Source organism: Cherax quadricarinatus, chromosome 62 (genome assembly GCF_038502225.1).
Source record: "Cherax quadricarinatus isolate ZL_2023a chromosome 62, ASM3850222v1, whole genome shotgun sequence".
Taxonomy (NCBI): Eukaryota; Metazoa; Arthropoda; class Malacostraca; order Decapoda; family Parastacidae; genus Cherax; species Cherax quadricarinatus.
In genome coordinates, this window is record NC_091353.1 from 18,743,119 (window position 1) to 18,759,058 (window position 15,940).

General features: G+C 44.4%; 1 protein-coding gene across 1 annotated transcript in view; it reads left to right on the forward strand.

Moving 5' to 3' along the window:
• The window catches only part of SMC5 (structural maintenance of chromosomes 5), a 454,493-nt gene that overhangs the window by 117,257 nt on the left and 321,296 nt on the right, over window positions 1-15,940 (forward strand). The window contains exon 8 of the mRNA XM_070098521.1: window positions 3,283-3,437. Coding sequence (XP_069954622.1) covers window positions 3,283-3,437 — 155 coding nt within the window. The remainder of the gene's footprint in view (window positions 1-3,282; window positions 3,438-15,940) is intronic.

Here is a 15,940-nt window from a genome sequence, read left to right on the forward strand (position 1 = left end):
CTCACCCCTCTCCCCAACACCCTAGTACAGTGGTCCCTCGCTTTTCATAAACATGGGCTCGCTTTTCATAGGTTGACTCGCGAGTCGTAGTTCGTCCGGGACGCGTACCCACGGCGTGAGCCGGGGCGGCAGCCAGTCTGGCATTGTTTACCAGTGAGCGAAGGTCCTCTCACGTGTTCCAGCGAAATATTTCATAATATTCCATTTATTTTAGTGCTTGCAAGTACTAAATAAGCTACCATGGCTCCAAAGAAAGCTCCTAGTGCCAAGCCTGTGGTAAAGAAGGTGAGAAATACGATTGAATTTAAGAAAAACATCATTGAACAATATGAAAGTGGTGCAAGTGCGGCTAAGGATGTATAAGAAACCCTACACAACCATATGTTCCATAGTGGCCAAGAAAAAGGAAATCAAGGATGCTGTTGTTGCAAAGGGGGCAACTATGCTGACAAAAATGAGATCACCAGTACTCAAAGATGTTGAGAAGTTATTATTGGTGTGGATAAATGAGAAACAATTAGCAGGAGATACTCTTATGACTTCGATTATTTGTGAAAAGGCTAGGCAGTTGCACAATGATCTGGTGAAGAAATTGCCTGCAAATAGTGGTGATGTGAGTGAATTTAAGGACAGCAAAGGCTGGTTTGAGAGATTTAAGAACCGTACTGGCATACACAGTGTGGTAAGGCATGGTGAGGCTGCCAGTTCGGACCACAAGGCGGCTGAAAAATATGTGCATAAATTCCAGGAGTACATAGAGGCTGAAGGACTGAAACCTGAACAAGTGTTCAATTGTGACGAAACAGGCCTCTTTTGGAAGAAAATACCAAAGAGGACCTTCATTACACAGGAAGAAAAGGCAGTGCCAGGACACAAGCCTATGAAAGACAGGCTGACACTAATGTTCTGTGCTAATGCTAGTGGGGATTTCAAAGTGAAGCCATTACTAGTGTACCATTCTGAAAATCCCAGAGTGTTCAGGAAAAACAATGTTATGAAGAGTAAATTGTGTGTATTTTGGAAATCTAATAGTAAGGCATGGGTCACAAGGGAAATTTTCGTCGAGTAGTTCAGTGAAGTGTTTGGCCCTAGTGTGAAGAATTACCTCCTGGAAAAGAAATTGGATCTCAAGTGTCTGCTAGTAATGGACAATGCACCTGCTCATCCTCCAAACTTGGATGACCTAATTTTTGAGGAGTTTGGGTTCACCACAGTAAAGTTCTTGCCCCCGAATATCACTCTTCTCCTCCAGCCCATGGACCAGCAGGTCATTGCAAACTTTAAAAAACTCTACACCAAAGCAATGTTTCACAGGTGCTTGACTGTGACCACAGACACTGACTTGACCCTAAGGGAATTTTGGAGAGAACACTTCAGCATTCTCCATTGCATAACCCTTATAGGTATGGCTTGGGAGGGAGTGACTACCAGGACTTTGAACTCTGCCTGGAGAAAATTGTGGCCAGATTGTGTCGACAAGAGGGATTTTGAAGGGTTTGGGACTGACCCTGATGAGCCTATGTCTGTTGTTAAATCTATTGTGGCACTGGGGAGTTCCATGGGGTTGGATGTGAGTTTGGAGGATGTGGAAGAATTGGTGGAAGACCACAATGAAGAGCTCACCACTGAGGAGCTGCAAGAGCTTCAGCAGGAACAGCAACAGATCTCAGCTCAGAATCTTGCTGCAGAGGAGGAGGAAGAGAGATGGAAGAAGGTGCCTTCTTCAGAAATTAAAGAGATTTTTGCTATGTGGGGTAAGATGGAAAGCTTTATGGAGAAACATCACCCTGACAAGGTTGTTGCAAGCCATGTTGGCAACATGTACAGTGACAAAGTCTTGGGCCATTTTAGGGAAGTGTTAAAGAGATGCCAGAAACAGAGCTCTCTCCACAGTTATTTTGCAAGACAGGACTCCAGTGACACTCCAGCTGGTCCTAGTGGCATTAAGAAACAGAGAAGAGACGCAACCCCAGAAAAGCAATTGGTACCTGAGGCGTTGCTGGAAGGGGATTCCCCTTCCAAACTATAAACAATCCAATCTCTCTCCAGTCTTCCATACACTAAAAAGAATCGCCAATAAAGGTAAGTGTTATGGTGTTAATGTTTAATTCATGTGCCACTGTATTGTTTATGTACTACATCTATATTTCATGTAAAAAAATTTTTTGTTTTAATACTTCTGGGTGTCAGGAACGGATTAATTGTATTTACATTATTTCTTATGGGGAAAATTGATTCGCAAATCGTAGATTTCGTTAATAGTAGCAGCTCCAGGAACAGATTAACTACGAAAAACGAGGGACCACTGTATTTACTTCTTTTACAACCCCATCTATAAATATGTTAAACAACCATTGTGACATCACACATCCCTGACTAAAATTTACTTTTACTGAGAAGTAATCTCCCTCTCTCCTACACACCCTAACCTGAGCCTCACTATCCTTGTAAAAACGCTTTACAGCATTTAGTAACTACCTATTCCATACACTTGCAACATCTGCCACATTACTCCCCTATCGTTAGCCTTTTCTAAATCTATAAATGCAATGAAAACTTCTCTACCTTTATCTAAATACTGTTTACATATATGCTTCAATGAATATAAAAGAAACACTGTCTGTTTATAAACTCAAGTCTCTTCTCAAAAATCACTTACTCACCCACAACTAAATAAATACTGAATAATTATATCTCATAAATGTTTCTCATTATTGTATCTCATAAATGTCTAACCTGTGACCCAATCAAACTTTATTTTTTAATTACATTACCTAACAGAATACTCCATTCTACTGAATGCTCAGCAACACAGTAAATGACCATATGACCTGTCTTTGTAATACTCATTTGTGCTAAATTGTTATCTGTTTACAATAATGTTTTTACTGCAGAATATATCATTGCTTAGTTAATCTTAAATTAATTTTAAGCCTGCCCATAATGCTCTGCATACAAGAGGCTTTGGCATGTTGCACTGTAATAACTGTATTCCTTTGTACTTCACTGTATCATGTTCAAATTAATAAATAAATAAATAAATGTAAACACTTGATCTATGCAATCCTGCTCTCTGTCTTTCAATAATAACCCTACCATACACCTTCCCTGGTATACTCAGTAAACTTATTCCCCTATAATTTATTATTATTATTATTATTATTATTATTATTATTATTAATGTCTTGTGTGATAAATTTATACATGAAAAATAAGCTGACATATGTACCTCTCTATATTGCTATTCAGTGATTAAATATCTCATGTATTAATATTCCACAGAAAGTTTGGTTTTGAGACTTACATGCTGGACTGTATTGATGCACCGCCTGCCATATTAGCTTTCCTGTGTCGTCAGTATCAAATAGCGGATGTGCCAATAGCTCAGAGGGGAATTTTGGAAGATCTTCCTGTAGAACTCAAAACGTTCTACATCGGTAAGTTATTTTTAATGTGTTATTATTGTTTAATTCTTTTCCAGTGTAGGTTTGTCATTTACATGCAAGATAGGAAGTTGACAGCATCAGTAGCAATCACTTAGGGAAACTAAATACAAGAAGTCCCCACTTATACAACAGGTTAGGTTCCTGGCTACTGCTGTCAAGCAAAAATCCATGTAAGGTGAAACATAGCCTTTTTTCGTTTTCGAATGCATATAAAAGCCTGATAACATGTTTACATTATTATCTATTAACCCTTAACCCTTTCAGGGTCTGTCCCGTAGATCTACGGCTTTACGTTCAGGGTCCAAACCGTAGATCTACGTCATGAGCTCAGCTCACTCTGATAAACTGTGAGTGGTACATTTGGGCCTAGATATGAGAGAATACATCTATGTGGTATGTGTGCACCACATAAAACAGATCCTGCAGCACACTGTGTATAATAAGAGAAAAAAACTGAAATCATGATTTTTCGATTAAAACAGCGACTTTGCAGTGTTTTTTTGTATGTTTTTTATAGCTGTATTTGCGATTTCTTGGTCTCATTTGATAGAATGGAAGACATATTATAGAAATAGAGATGATTTTGATTGGTTTTAGCACTGGAAATGGCTTGAAACTGAGCTCAAAGTAGCAGAAATGTTAAATTTTTGCTGATATTCAAGAGTAAACAAACGACCTCACACGTCTAATACACGCCAGCTGGTGGGTCTGATATGCATTCACAAATGTGGTGATGATATTTATACAATTATTACAATATTGCATAACAGTAAATCTTCTAATTTTTGGTGTGAATAAAAATTCATTATGTGAATAAAAAATCAAAATGGAATTTATTTGTAAAGCCTCAAAATGTAACTAATGAACAGAGGAAATGTTAGTTTAGTTCCAGGAATACCTACATTGTTTATTCTGGAGCCTATTTTGAAATTGGAATATTTTGAACTTTGTGTTAAATTGGCCAAATTAACAATTTCCGATCACTTTAATTTGTAGTTGAAACAGTTGTCTTGGCGATTTCTTGTGCTCAATCGATAGAATAGAAGTAATACTAGTGAAATAGCTAAGAATTTGGTCGACTGGAATAATGTAATTGGCCTAAAATGGGAGTCAAAGTCGGCAAAATCGCCAATTCGTAAGTTTCGCTGACACATCAAAATTCGCGAGAGCATACTTTCGTCAATTTTCCATCAAATTTTGTACTTTTTGTTTTATTACCTTCAAAAAAAGATTCTCTACCATTTCATAAGAAAAAATAACAAATTTTTTCTTTTTAAATTCTTGGACACTGGGGCACCACTTCAGATTTGGACCCTTAAGGGGTTAACCCTTTGACTGTCACAAGCCCCTATCCTGAAGTGTCTCCTGGTGTCGAGAAATATTCGAAAAAAAAAAATTTTTTTTGCCATCAGTACTTACCAGATATAGAGGTGTGAGGTTGGTAGAAAATGAGCCATGTATGGCAACAGCGGTGACTGCCGCTCACCCAGTAAAATTTGGTTTACTTGTATTCAAAAGTTTCTTGTTTTTTCACTATTTTATTTTTCACATAACTTATGTGGCCTGTGAGTTCAAAGTGAGGTGCAATGTACATATATACACTTGTTGTATACAACACAATAAATGCACAAACATAATTATCAATATATTGTTTACAAAACTTGTTTACACAAACAAACAATTCAAAAAATTTGTTATTACTATTGTTTTATAATATATATATATACAAATGTACAGTCAGTGGACATGTTCCTAGAAGTTGTGCAGCTTGTGGAACTCTGTGAAACATGGTGTCATATACAATGGTGTTTTACACTCCTTTAACATGAAGCGAGTGTGTGTGCATTTTTGTGAGCATTAGCAGGCAGTTGTGTTACGTAGTTTTTTTTTTTTTTTTTCAACAAGTCGGCCGTCTCCCACCGAGGCAGGGTGACCCAAAAAAGAAAGAAAATCCCCAAAAAGAAAATACTTTCATCATCATTCAACACTTTCACCACACTCGCACATTATCACTGTTTTTGCAGAGGTGCTCAGAATACAACAGTCTAGAAGCATACACATATAAAGATACACAACATATCCTAGGTAAATGGTCGTGTGTCATCATTCCTTCTTTCCTACCTTCCTGCATTCGTTTCCTACCTTCCTTCCTTCCTTCCTTCCTTACTTTTTTTCTTCCTTTCATCTTGTCCTTCCTTCCCTTCTTCCCTTCTTCCTTTCTTCTGGTTTCTATAATATATATACACATATATAGTCACTGGATACTTTCATATAACTGCTATTATCACCATTCAGCAAGCCTGTCTTGCGTGTGAGTGTGTGGCATATAATTGTTTTGAGTCAGGAGTTGGTAGCTGTCAAGATGACATATTGTCTCATACTCACTCCCCCTACTGCCTGTCAAAACAATGGGGTCTGATGCTCCCTTCCCCTCCATCCTATCTAATTATCTTTCTCCCTCATTCTCTCTCTTTCTCCTTCATTCTTCCTTCTCCTTCATTCTTCCTTCTTCATTCTTCCTTCTTCATTCTTCATTCTCCTTCATTCTTCTGGTATCCTGGGCATTGCTTTTGGTCTCAAACTCCTCAAAACCATAAAATTGATCTTCACTGACACTTCCATCTCTGTTAGAGCATCACTTGGGAAGAGAAGAGTCCCAGATTTGCTGGGAAGTCACATATTTCTTACCGCTAGGCATGCTGAACAAGGACGACTGAAATGGCATTCCCACAATGCACCACTGGCTCCCCAATTTTTATATATGGTGCACACTGACCATGGAGACCCATTCTCTCACATGTGGGGCCTACCAGCTTTCTCCTGCTTGATTTGAAGCCACTAGAATTTACACGTATAAATACATCCGAAACAGTGGCGCATAAGACGAATATATACGACCAAAACAGTCAAAGGTTTAACCCTTTCAGGGTTGGCAGGCCCAATCCTAAACTTGTTCTCAGGGTCGGAAATTTTTTGAGAAAAAAAAAATCTTATGAAATGATAGAGAATCTTTTCCCAATCATAATGACACCAAAGGTATGAAATTTGATGGAAAACTTAGGGAATTATGCTCTTGTGAAGTTAGCGGTTTCGACGATGTTTACGCATCGGCGATTTCCCCCACTTTGAACCCTATTTTTGGCCAATTCCAATGTACCAGTCGACAAAAATCATAACTATTTCACTGGCACTCCATTTTTTCTATCGAATGAGTACAAGAAACTACCCATTTACCGATGTCAACTGTGCAATAAAGTGGTCTGAAGTTGGCAATTTTGCCAATTTCATACAAATTTCAAAAGATGCCAATTTCCATATAGGGTCTAGAATAAACAAGACAGACATTCCTGGCACTAAAATAACATTTCCTCTGTTCATTAGTCACGTCCCCAGGCCTCTGTTACACTTCTTTTGCTTTCCACTTTGAATTTTTATTCTCACAAAAAATAGGAGATTTACTGTTATGCAGATTACTGCATTAGTGTAGAAATGGTATAAATAATATCAGCGCACTTGTGAAAGAATATTAGACTCACTAGTTGACGTGTATTGGACGCTTGGCATGATTTGTTTACTTTTGAACTTTGGCAAAAATCAAACATTTCTGCTACTCTGAGCTCAATTTCAAGGTACTTTTCATTGTGAAACCAGTCAAAATCATCTTGATTTCTGTAATATGTCTTCCATTCTATAAAATAAGACCAGGAAAACTAGAATACCATCATAAATAGCATACGAAAATACACTGCAAAGTCGCTGTTTTAAACCAAAAACATGGTTGGAGTTTTTTTTTCTGATTATGCACTATGTGCTGCAGGACTTTTTTTATACTGTGCACACTGACCACAGAAACCCATTCTTTCATATGTAGGCCTACCAGCTTTCTCTCGCTAGATTTGCAGGTGCTAGAATTTATGCATATTAGTACGGCACCAACCCTGGCGTGCAAGCCGTACTAGTATGGCACAAACCCTGAAAGGGTTAAACTGTACAAACGTAAATCTATGTTATTACCGCTAGCGCACCAAACGTATATCAACGTTTCATTTTTCCTGCCTCCAAATTTGGCACAGTTGGCCTCAGTTGCCTAGTCAGTATATAATGGGTTTTAACACTCGATGTGTGCAGTATAAAAAAAAAATCTGGGACCATTTAGTACCTTGTGGGAACACCAGTTCAATTGAGTACCAGCTAGAGCAAATACTATGGCGAACACCAGGGATTCACTGATATCATGTCGTATTAACACTCCCCTTTTAAGAGGAAAGTGATGTTGACCCAGAGTTTAATGGCTCTGAGATGGATGTGGCCACAAGTGGTTGAGGAAATATCAAAAACCTCGATAATAACCTATGTGCAACATTTGTGCAGCATCCTTTCATTTTTCATACCACTGTTAGTGTCATCCTACCAGAATGTCCTATAACCTATGCCCTAAGTAGAGAGAAACAATTCTGGAACATGTGTAAGACATGTTTGGCAGGCCGGCTGGCTGGCCAGGTGGCCGGCTGGCTGGCTGGCTTGCTGGCCGGCCGGCCATGTGGGTGGGTGGTTGGCCACTGGCTGTCTGGCTTTTGCTGTCTCTGTCTATATCTGTCTCTGTCTATATCTCTGTCTCTTTTTATGTCTCTGTCTATATCTCTTTCTGTCTCTATCTCTGTCTCTCTCACAGGTACACATAAGTAGGTACAGTTATCATACATAATGTAAATTACCTAGGATAACCCCCAAAAATCCAAAGTGCTATACTGTACTTGTAGATATAAGGCATAATAAGCATGACTGGCAAGTAATATGCGTTTTCACTTGTTCAGAAATCAGACATGATGACTCTGCATAGTGTGCAATACTTGTTGGTTCATGAGTGGCTCTCTGAGACAGAGACAAGCAGACAGAAAGACAGAAACACAGAGGCACACAGGCAAACAGAAAGATAGAGATACACAGGCAGACAGAAAGACAGACACACACAACAGGCAGACAGAAAGACAGATAAGCAAACAGACAGAGAGACATGTTTATGTGTAACAGTGAAAACAAATAAAGCCAGGGTTCCCTGGAGCAGTGCATGATCTAGTGTCACTCCACTGCTGCACTGTCAGCAGTGGAGTGACACTTGTCTTACACCATGCTTCAAGGATTTTCATATATACTCCAGTGTGTCTGAAACATTGCTGGGACCTCTAAATTTTTTTTATTAACACATTGGCCGATTCCTACCAAGGCAGGGTGGCCTGTAAAAGAAAAACTTTCATCATCATTCACTCCATCACTGTCTTGCCAGAGGTGTGCTTACACTACAGTTATAAAACTGCAACATTAATACCCCTCCTGCAGTGCAGACACTGTACTACTTCCCATCTCCAGGACTCTAGTCCAGCCTGCTGGTTTCCCTGAATCCCTTCATAAATGTTACTTTGCTCACACTCCAACAGCACGTCAAGTATTAAAAACCATTTGTCTCCATTCACTCCTGTCAAATATGCTCATGCATGCTTGCTGGAAGTCCAAGCCCCTCGCACACAAAATCTCCTTTACCCCCTCCCTCCAACTTTTTCCTAGGCTGATCCTTACCTCGCCTTCCCTCCACTACAGATTTATATACTTTTGAAGTCATTCTATTTTGTTCCAATCTCTCTACAACGCCTCCTCAGCATTGTATTCACATTACACATTGGCTTCAGACATGGCATCTCCACTGCCTCCAGCCATCTTGTTGCAACATTACCACCCATGCTTCACACCCATATAAGAGCATTGGTATAACTATACTCTCATACATTCCCCTCTTTGTATCCATGGAGAAAGTTCTTTGTCTCCACAGACTCCTAAGTGCACCACTCACCCTTTTCCCCTCATCAATTCTATGATTCACCTCAACTTTCATAGACCCATCCGCTGACACGTCCACTCCCAAATATCTGAATACATTCACCTCCTCCATACTCTCTCCCTCCAATCTGATATCCAATCTTTCATCACCTAATCTTTTTGTTATCCTCATAACCTTACTCTTGCCTATATTCACTTCTAATTTTCTTCTTTTACATACCCTACCAAACTCATCCACCAACCTCTGCAACTTCTCTTCAGAATCTCCCAGAAGCACAGTGTCATCAGCGAAGAGCAGCTGTGACAACTCCCACTTTGTGTTAGATTCTTTATCTTTCAACCTCACATACTTTTTATATATTTCCAGACAACAGTAAATGACCAAGACAGGTGAAAATGTTCACATGTCTGTGTGTTTGTGACTATTTGAGTACTATTTCAGTACCAAATAATAGTGTCAGAACAAAGATTGGCTATGAAATTTCAAGAACTATTATAAATTGTAATTATCAGAACATAAAAATTAAATAAATTAAAATAAAAACAAAGGAAAAAAGTATATCAGCAAAACTTCTGAAAGTGGCAGGACTCCATGTTGCCATCAGGTGAGTATCCAGCGCCAACTTCGCAGTCTTATGTCTCGGTAAGTACTGAACCTAATTTTTTTTTTTTGGTCTTATTACACACAGAAAATTGTTGAAAATGCATATACAGTACACACATTACTTACCTTAAAATATTTTCATCCTTAGCTTATAGTGAGTAGTGAATGTATTTATTGCAGGATGTCTGAATAGATGAAGAATAGTATGGGTATAATTGAAAAACCAGTGTATTATTAAAACTGTGTCAAGCAAAGCACTGTAAAGCAAGGCCTGCCTGTACGCTGCACCCTGGGGTAAAGGATTCATCAATTAGCGCCAAAATCGGCTAACGGCTCACTTTGGCATAAAATTATTGGCTCAGCTAATGCCAAATAACTTGGTTAAGGGCTTTCATCCCAAATGTGTCCGCGTGGCCCGAGCGGGACTCGGCCACTCACCCCGTGTACAGCCAGTGTGTGCCATTGTTTACAAAGCCAGTGAGGAAGATTCCATGCATACATGCGATATATTTTCTATTATTCCATTGTTTTTAGTGCTTGTAACTGCTAAATAATCCACCATAGGCCCAAAGAAAGTTTGTAGTGCTGACCCTGCATGTCTGCTACACTCCCTGCATGTCTGCTACACTCCCTGCATGCCTGCTACACTCCCTGCATGTCTGCTACACTCCCTGCATGTCTGCTACACTCCCTGCATGTCTGCTACACTCCCTGCATGTCTGCTACACTCCCTGCATGTCTGCTACACTCCCTGCATGTCTGCTACACTCCCTGCATGTCTGCTACACTCCCTGCATGTCTGCTACACTCCCTGCATGTCTGCTACACTCCCTGGATGTCTGCTACACTCCCTGCATGTCTGCTACACTCCCTGCATGTCTGCTACACTCCCTGCATGTCTGCTACACTCCCTGCATGTCTGCTACACTCCCTGCATGTCTGCTACACTCCCTGCATGTCTGCTACACTCCCTGCATGTCTGCTACACTCCCTGCATGTCTGCTACACTCCCTGCATGTCTGCTACACTCCCTGCATGTCTGCTACACTCCCTGCATGTCTGCTACACTCCCTGCATGTCTGCTACACTCCCTGCATGTCTGCTACACTCCCTGCATGTCTGCTACACTCCCTGCATGTCTGCTACACTCCCTGCATGTCTGCTACACTCCCTGCATGTCTGCTACACTCCCTGCATGCCTGCTACACTCCCTGCATGTCTGCTACACTCCCTGCATGTCTGCTACACTCCCTGCATGTCTGCTACACTCCCTGCATGTCTGCTACACTCCCTGCATGTCTGCTACACTCCCTGCATGTCTGCTACACTCCCTGCATGTCTGCTACACTCCCTGCATGTCTGCTACACTCCCTGCATGTCTGCTACACTCCCTGCTGCTATCCCTGCATGTCTGCTACACTCCCTGCATGTCTGCTACACTCCCTGCATGTCTGCTACACTCCCTGCATGTCTGCTACACTCCCTGCATGTCTGCTACACTCCCTGCATGTCTGCTACACTCCCTGCATGTCTGCTACACTCCCTGCATGTCTGCTACACTCCCTGCATGTCTGCTACACTCCCTGCATGTCTGCTACACTCCCTGCATGTCTACTACACTTCCTGCATGCGTGCTACACTCCCTGCATGTCTGCTACACTCCCTGCTGCCTGCTACACTCCCTGCATGTCTGCTACACTCCCTGCATGTCTGCTACACTCCCTGCATGTCTGCTACACTCCCTGCATGTCTGCTACACTCCCTGCATGTCTGCTACACTCCCTGCATGTCTGCTACACTCCCTGCATGTCTGCTACACTCCCTGCATGTCTGCTACACTCCCTGCATGTCTGCTACACTCCCTGCATGTCTGCTACACTCCCTGCATGTCTGCTACACTCCCTGCATGTCTGCTACACTCCCTGCATGTCTGCTACACTCCCTGCATGTCTGCTACACTCCCTGCATGTCTGCTACACTCCCTGCATGTCTGCTACACTCCCTGCATGTCTGCTACACTCCCTGCATGTCTGCTACACTCCCTGCATGTCTGCTACACTCCCTGCATGTCTGCTACACTCCCTGCATGTCTGCTACACTCCCTGCATGTCTGCTACACTCCCTGCATGTCTGCTACACTCCCTGCATGTCTGCTACACTCCCTGCATGTCTGCTACACTCCCTGCATGTCTGCTACACTCCCTGCATGTCTGCTACACTCCCTGCATGTCTGCTACACTCCCTGCATGTCTGCTACACTCCCTGCATGTCTGCTACACTCCCTGCATGTCTGCTACACTCTCTGCATATCTGCTACAATCCCTGCATGTCTGCTACACTCATTGCATGTCTACTACACTAGCTGCATGTCTGCTACACTCCCTGCTTGTCTGCTACACTCCCTGCATGTCTGGTACACTCCCTGCATGTCTGCTACACTCCCTGCATGTCTGCTACACTCCCTGCATGCCTGCTACACTCCCTGCATGTCTGCTACACTCCCTGCATGTCTGCTACACTCCCTGCATGTCTGCTACACTCCCTGCATGTCTGCTACACTCCCTGCATGTCTGCTACACTCCCTGCATGTCTGCTACACTCCCTGCATGTCTGCTACACTCCCTGCATGTCTGCTACACTCCCTGCATGCCTGCTACACTCCCTGCATGCCTGCTACACTCCCTGCATGTCTGCTACACTCCCTGCATGCCTGCTACACTCACTTCATGTCTACTACACTCCCTTCATGTCTGCTACACTCCCTGCATGTCTGCTACACTCCCTGCATGTCTGCTACTCTCCCTGCATGTCTGCTACACTCCCTGCATGTCTGCTACACTCCCTGCATGTCTGCTACTCTCCCTGCATGTCTGCTACACTCCCTGCATGTCTGCTACACTCCCTGCATGTCTGCTACACTCCCTGCATGTCTGCTACACTCCCTGCATGTCTGCTACACTCCCTGCATGTCTGCTACACTCCCTGCATGCCTGCTACACTCCCTGCATGCCTGCTACACTCCCTGCATGTCTGCTACACTCCCTGCATGCCTGCTACACTCACTTCATGTCTACTACACTCCCTTCATGTCTGCTACACTCCCTGCATATCTGCTACACTCCCTGCATGCCTGCTACACTCACTTCATGTCTGCTACACTCCCTTCATGTCTGCTACACTCCCTGCATGTCTGCTACACTCCCTGCATGTCTGCTACACTCCCTGCATGTCTGCTACACTCCCTGCATGTCTGCTACACTCCCTGCATGTCTGCTACACTCCCTGCATGTCTGCTACACTCCCTGCATGCCTGCTACACTCCCTGCATGTCTGCTACACTCCCTGCATGTCTGCTACACTCCCTGCATGTCTGCTACACTCCCTGCATGCCTGCTACACTCCCTGCATGCCTGCTACACTCCCTGCATGCCTGCTACACTCCCTGCATGTCTGCTACACTCCCTGCATGTCTGCTACACTCCCTGCATGTCTGCTACACTCCCTGCATGTCTGCTACACTCCCTGCATGCCTGCTACACTCCCTGCATGTCTGCTACACTCCCTGCATGTCTGCTACACTCCCTGCATGTCTGCTACACTCACTGCATGTCTGCTACACTCCCTGCATGCCTGCTACACTCCCTGCATGTCTGCTACACTCCATTCATGTCTGCTACACTCCCTGCATGTCTGCTACACTCCCTGCATGTCTGCTACACTCGCTGCATGTCTGCTACACTCCCTGCATGCCTGCTACACTCCCTGCATGTATGCTACACTCACTTTATGTCTGCTACACTCCCTGCATGTCTGCTACACTCCCTGCATGCCTGCTACACTCCCTGCATGTCTGCTACACTCCCTGCATGTCTGCTACACTCCCTGCATGCCTGCTACACTCCCTGCATGTCTGCTACACTCCCTGCATGTCTGCTACACTCCCTGCATGTCTGCTACACTCACTGCATGTCTGCTACACTCCCTGCATGCCTGCTACACTCCCTGCATATCTGCTACACTTCCTGCATGTCTGCTACACTCCCTGCATGTCTGCTACACTCCCTGCATGTCTGCTACACTCCCTGCATGTCTGCTACACTCCCTGCATGTCTGCTACACTCCCTGCATGTCTTCTACACTCACTGCATGTCTGCTACACTCCCTGCATACCTGCTACACTCCCTGCATGTCTGCTACACTACCTGCATGTCTGCTACACTCACTGCATGTCTGCTACACTCCCTGCATGTCTGCTACACTCACTTCATGTCTGCTACACTCCCTGCATGTCTGCTACACTCCCTGCATGTCTGCTACACTCCCTGCATGTCTGCTACACTCCCTGCATGCCTGCTACACTCCCTGCATGTCTGCTACACTCCCTGCATGTCTGCTACACTCACTGCATGTCTGCTACACTCCCTGCATGTCTGCTACACTCCCTGCATGTCTGCTACACTCCCTGCATGTCTGCTACACTCACTGCATGTCTGCTACACTCCCTGCATGCCTGCTACACTCCCTGCATGTCTGCTACACTCCCTGCATGTCTGCTACACTCCCTGCATGTCTGCTACACTCACTGCATGTCTGCTACACTCCTTGCATTCCTGCTACACTCCCTGCATGTCTGCTACACCCCCTGCATGTCTGCTACACTCCCTGCATGTCTGCTACACTCCCTGCATGTCTGCTACACTCACTGCATGCCTGCTACACTCCCTGCATGTCTGCTACACTCACTGCATGCCTGCTACACTCCCTTCGTGTCTGCTACACTCCCTGCATGTCTGCTACACTCCCTTCATGTCTGCTACACTCCCTGCATGTCTGCTACACTCCCTGCATGTCTGCTACACTCCCTGCATGTCTGCTACACTCCCTACATGTCTGCTACACTCCCTGCATGCCTGCTACACTCCCTGCATGTCTGCTACACCCCCTGCATGTCTGCTACACTCCCTGCATGTCTGCTACACTCCCTGCATGCCTGCTACACTCCTTGCATGTCTGCTACACTCCCTGCATGCCTGCTACACTCCCTGCATGTCGGCTACAGTCCCTGCATGTCTGCTACACTCCCTGCATGTCTGCTACACTCCCTGCATGTCTGCTATGCTCCCTGCATGCCTGCTACACTCCCTGCATGCCTGCTACGCTCCCTGCATGCCTGCTACACTCCCTGCATGCCTGCTACACTCCCTGCATGTCTGCTGCACTCCCTGCATGTCTGCTACACTCCCTGCATGTCTGCTATGCTCCCTGCATGCCTGCTACACTCCCTGCATGCCTGCTACACTCCCTGCATGTCTGCTACACTCCCTGCATGTCTGCTATGCTCCCTGCATGCCTCCTACACTCCCTGCATGTCTGCTACACTCCCTGCATGTCTGCTATGCTCCCTGCATGCCTGCTACACTTCCTGTATGACTGCTAGACTCCCTGTATGCCTGCTACACTCCCTGCATGCCTGCTACACTCCCTGCATGTCTGCTACACTCCCTGCATGTCTGCTATGCTCCCTGCATGCCTGTTACACTCCCTGCATGCCTGCTACACTCCCTGCATGCTTGCTACACTCCCTGCATGTCAGCTACACTCCCTGCATTTCAGCTACACTCCCTGCATTTCAACTACACTCGATGCATGTCTGCTACACTCCCTGCATGTCAGCTACACTCCCTGCATATCAGCTACACTCCCTGCATGTCTGCTACACTCCCTGCATGCCTGCTGCACTCCCTGCATGTCTGCTACACTCCCTGCATGTCTGCTACACTCCCTGCATGTTTGCTACACTCCCTGCTTTCCTGCTACATTCCCTGCTTTCCTGCTACATTCCCTACATTTTAGCTACACTCCCTGCATGTCTGTTACACTCACTGCATGCCTGCTACATTCCCTGCATGTTTGCTACACTCCCTGCATGCCTGCTACACTCCCTGCATGCCTGCTACACTCCCTGCATGCCTGCTACACTCACTGCATGCCTGCTACACTCACTGCATGCCTGCTACGCTCCCTTCATGTCAGCTACACTCCCTTCATGTCTGCTACA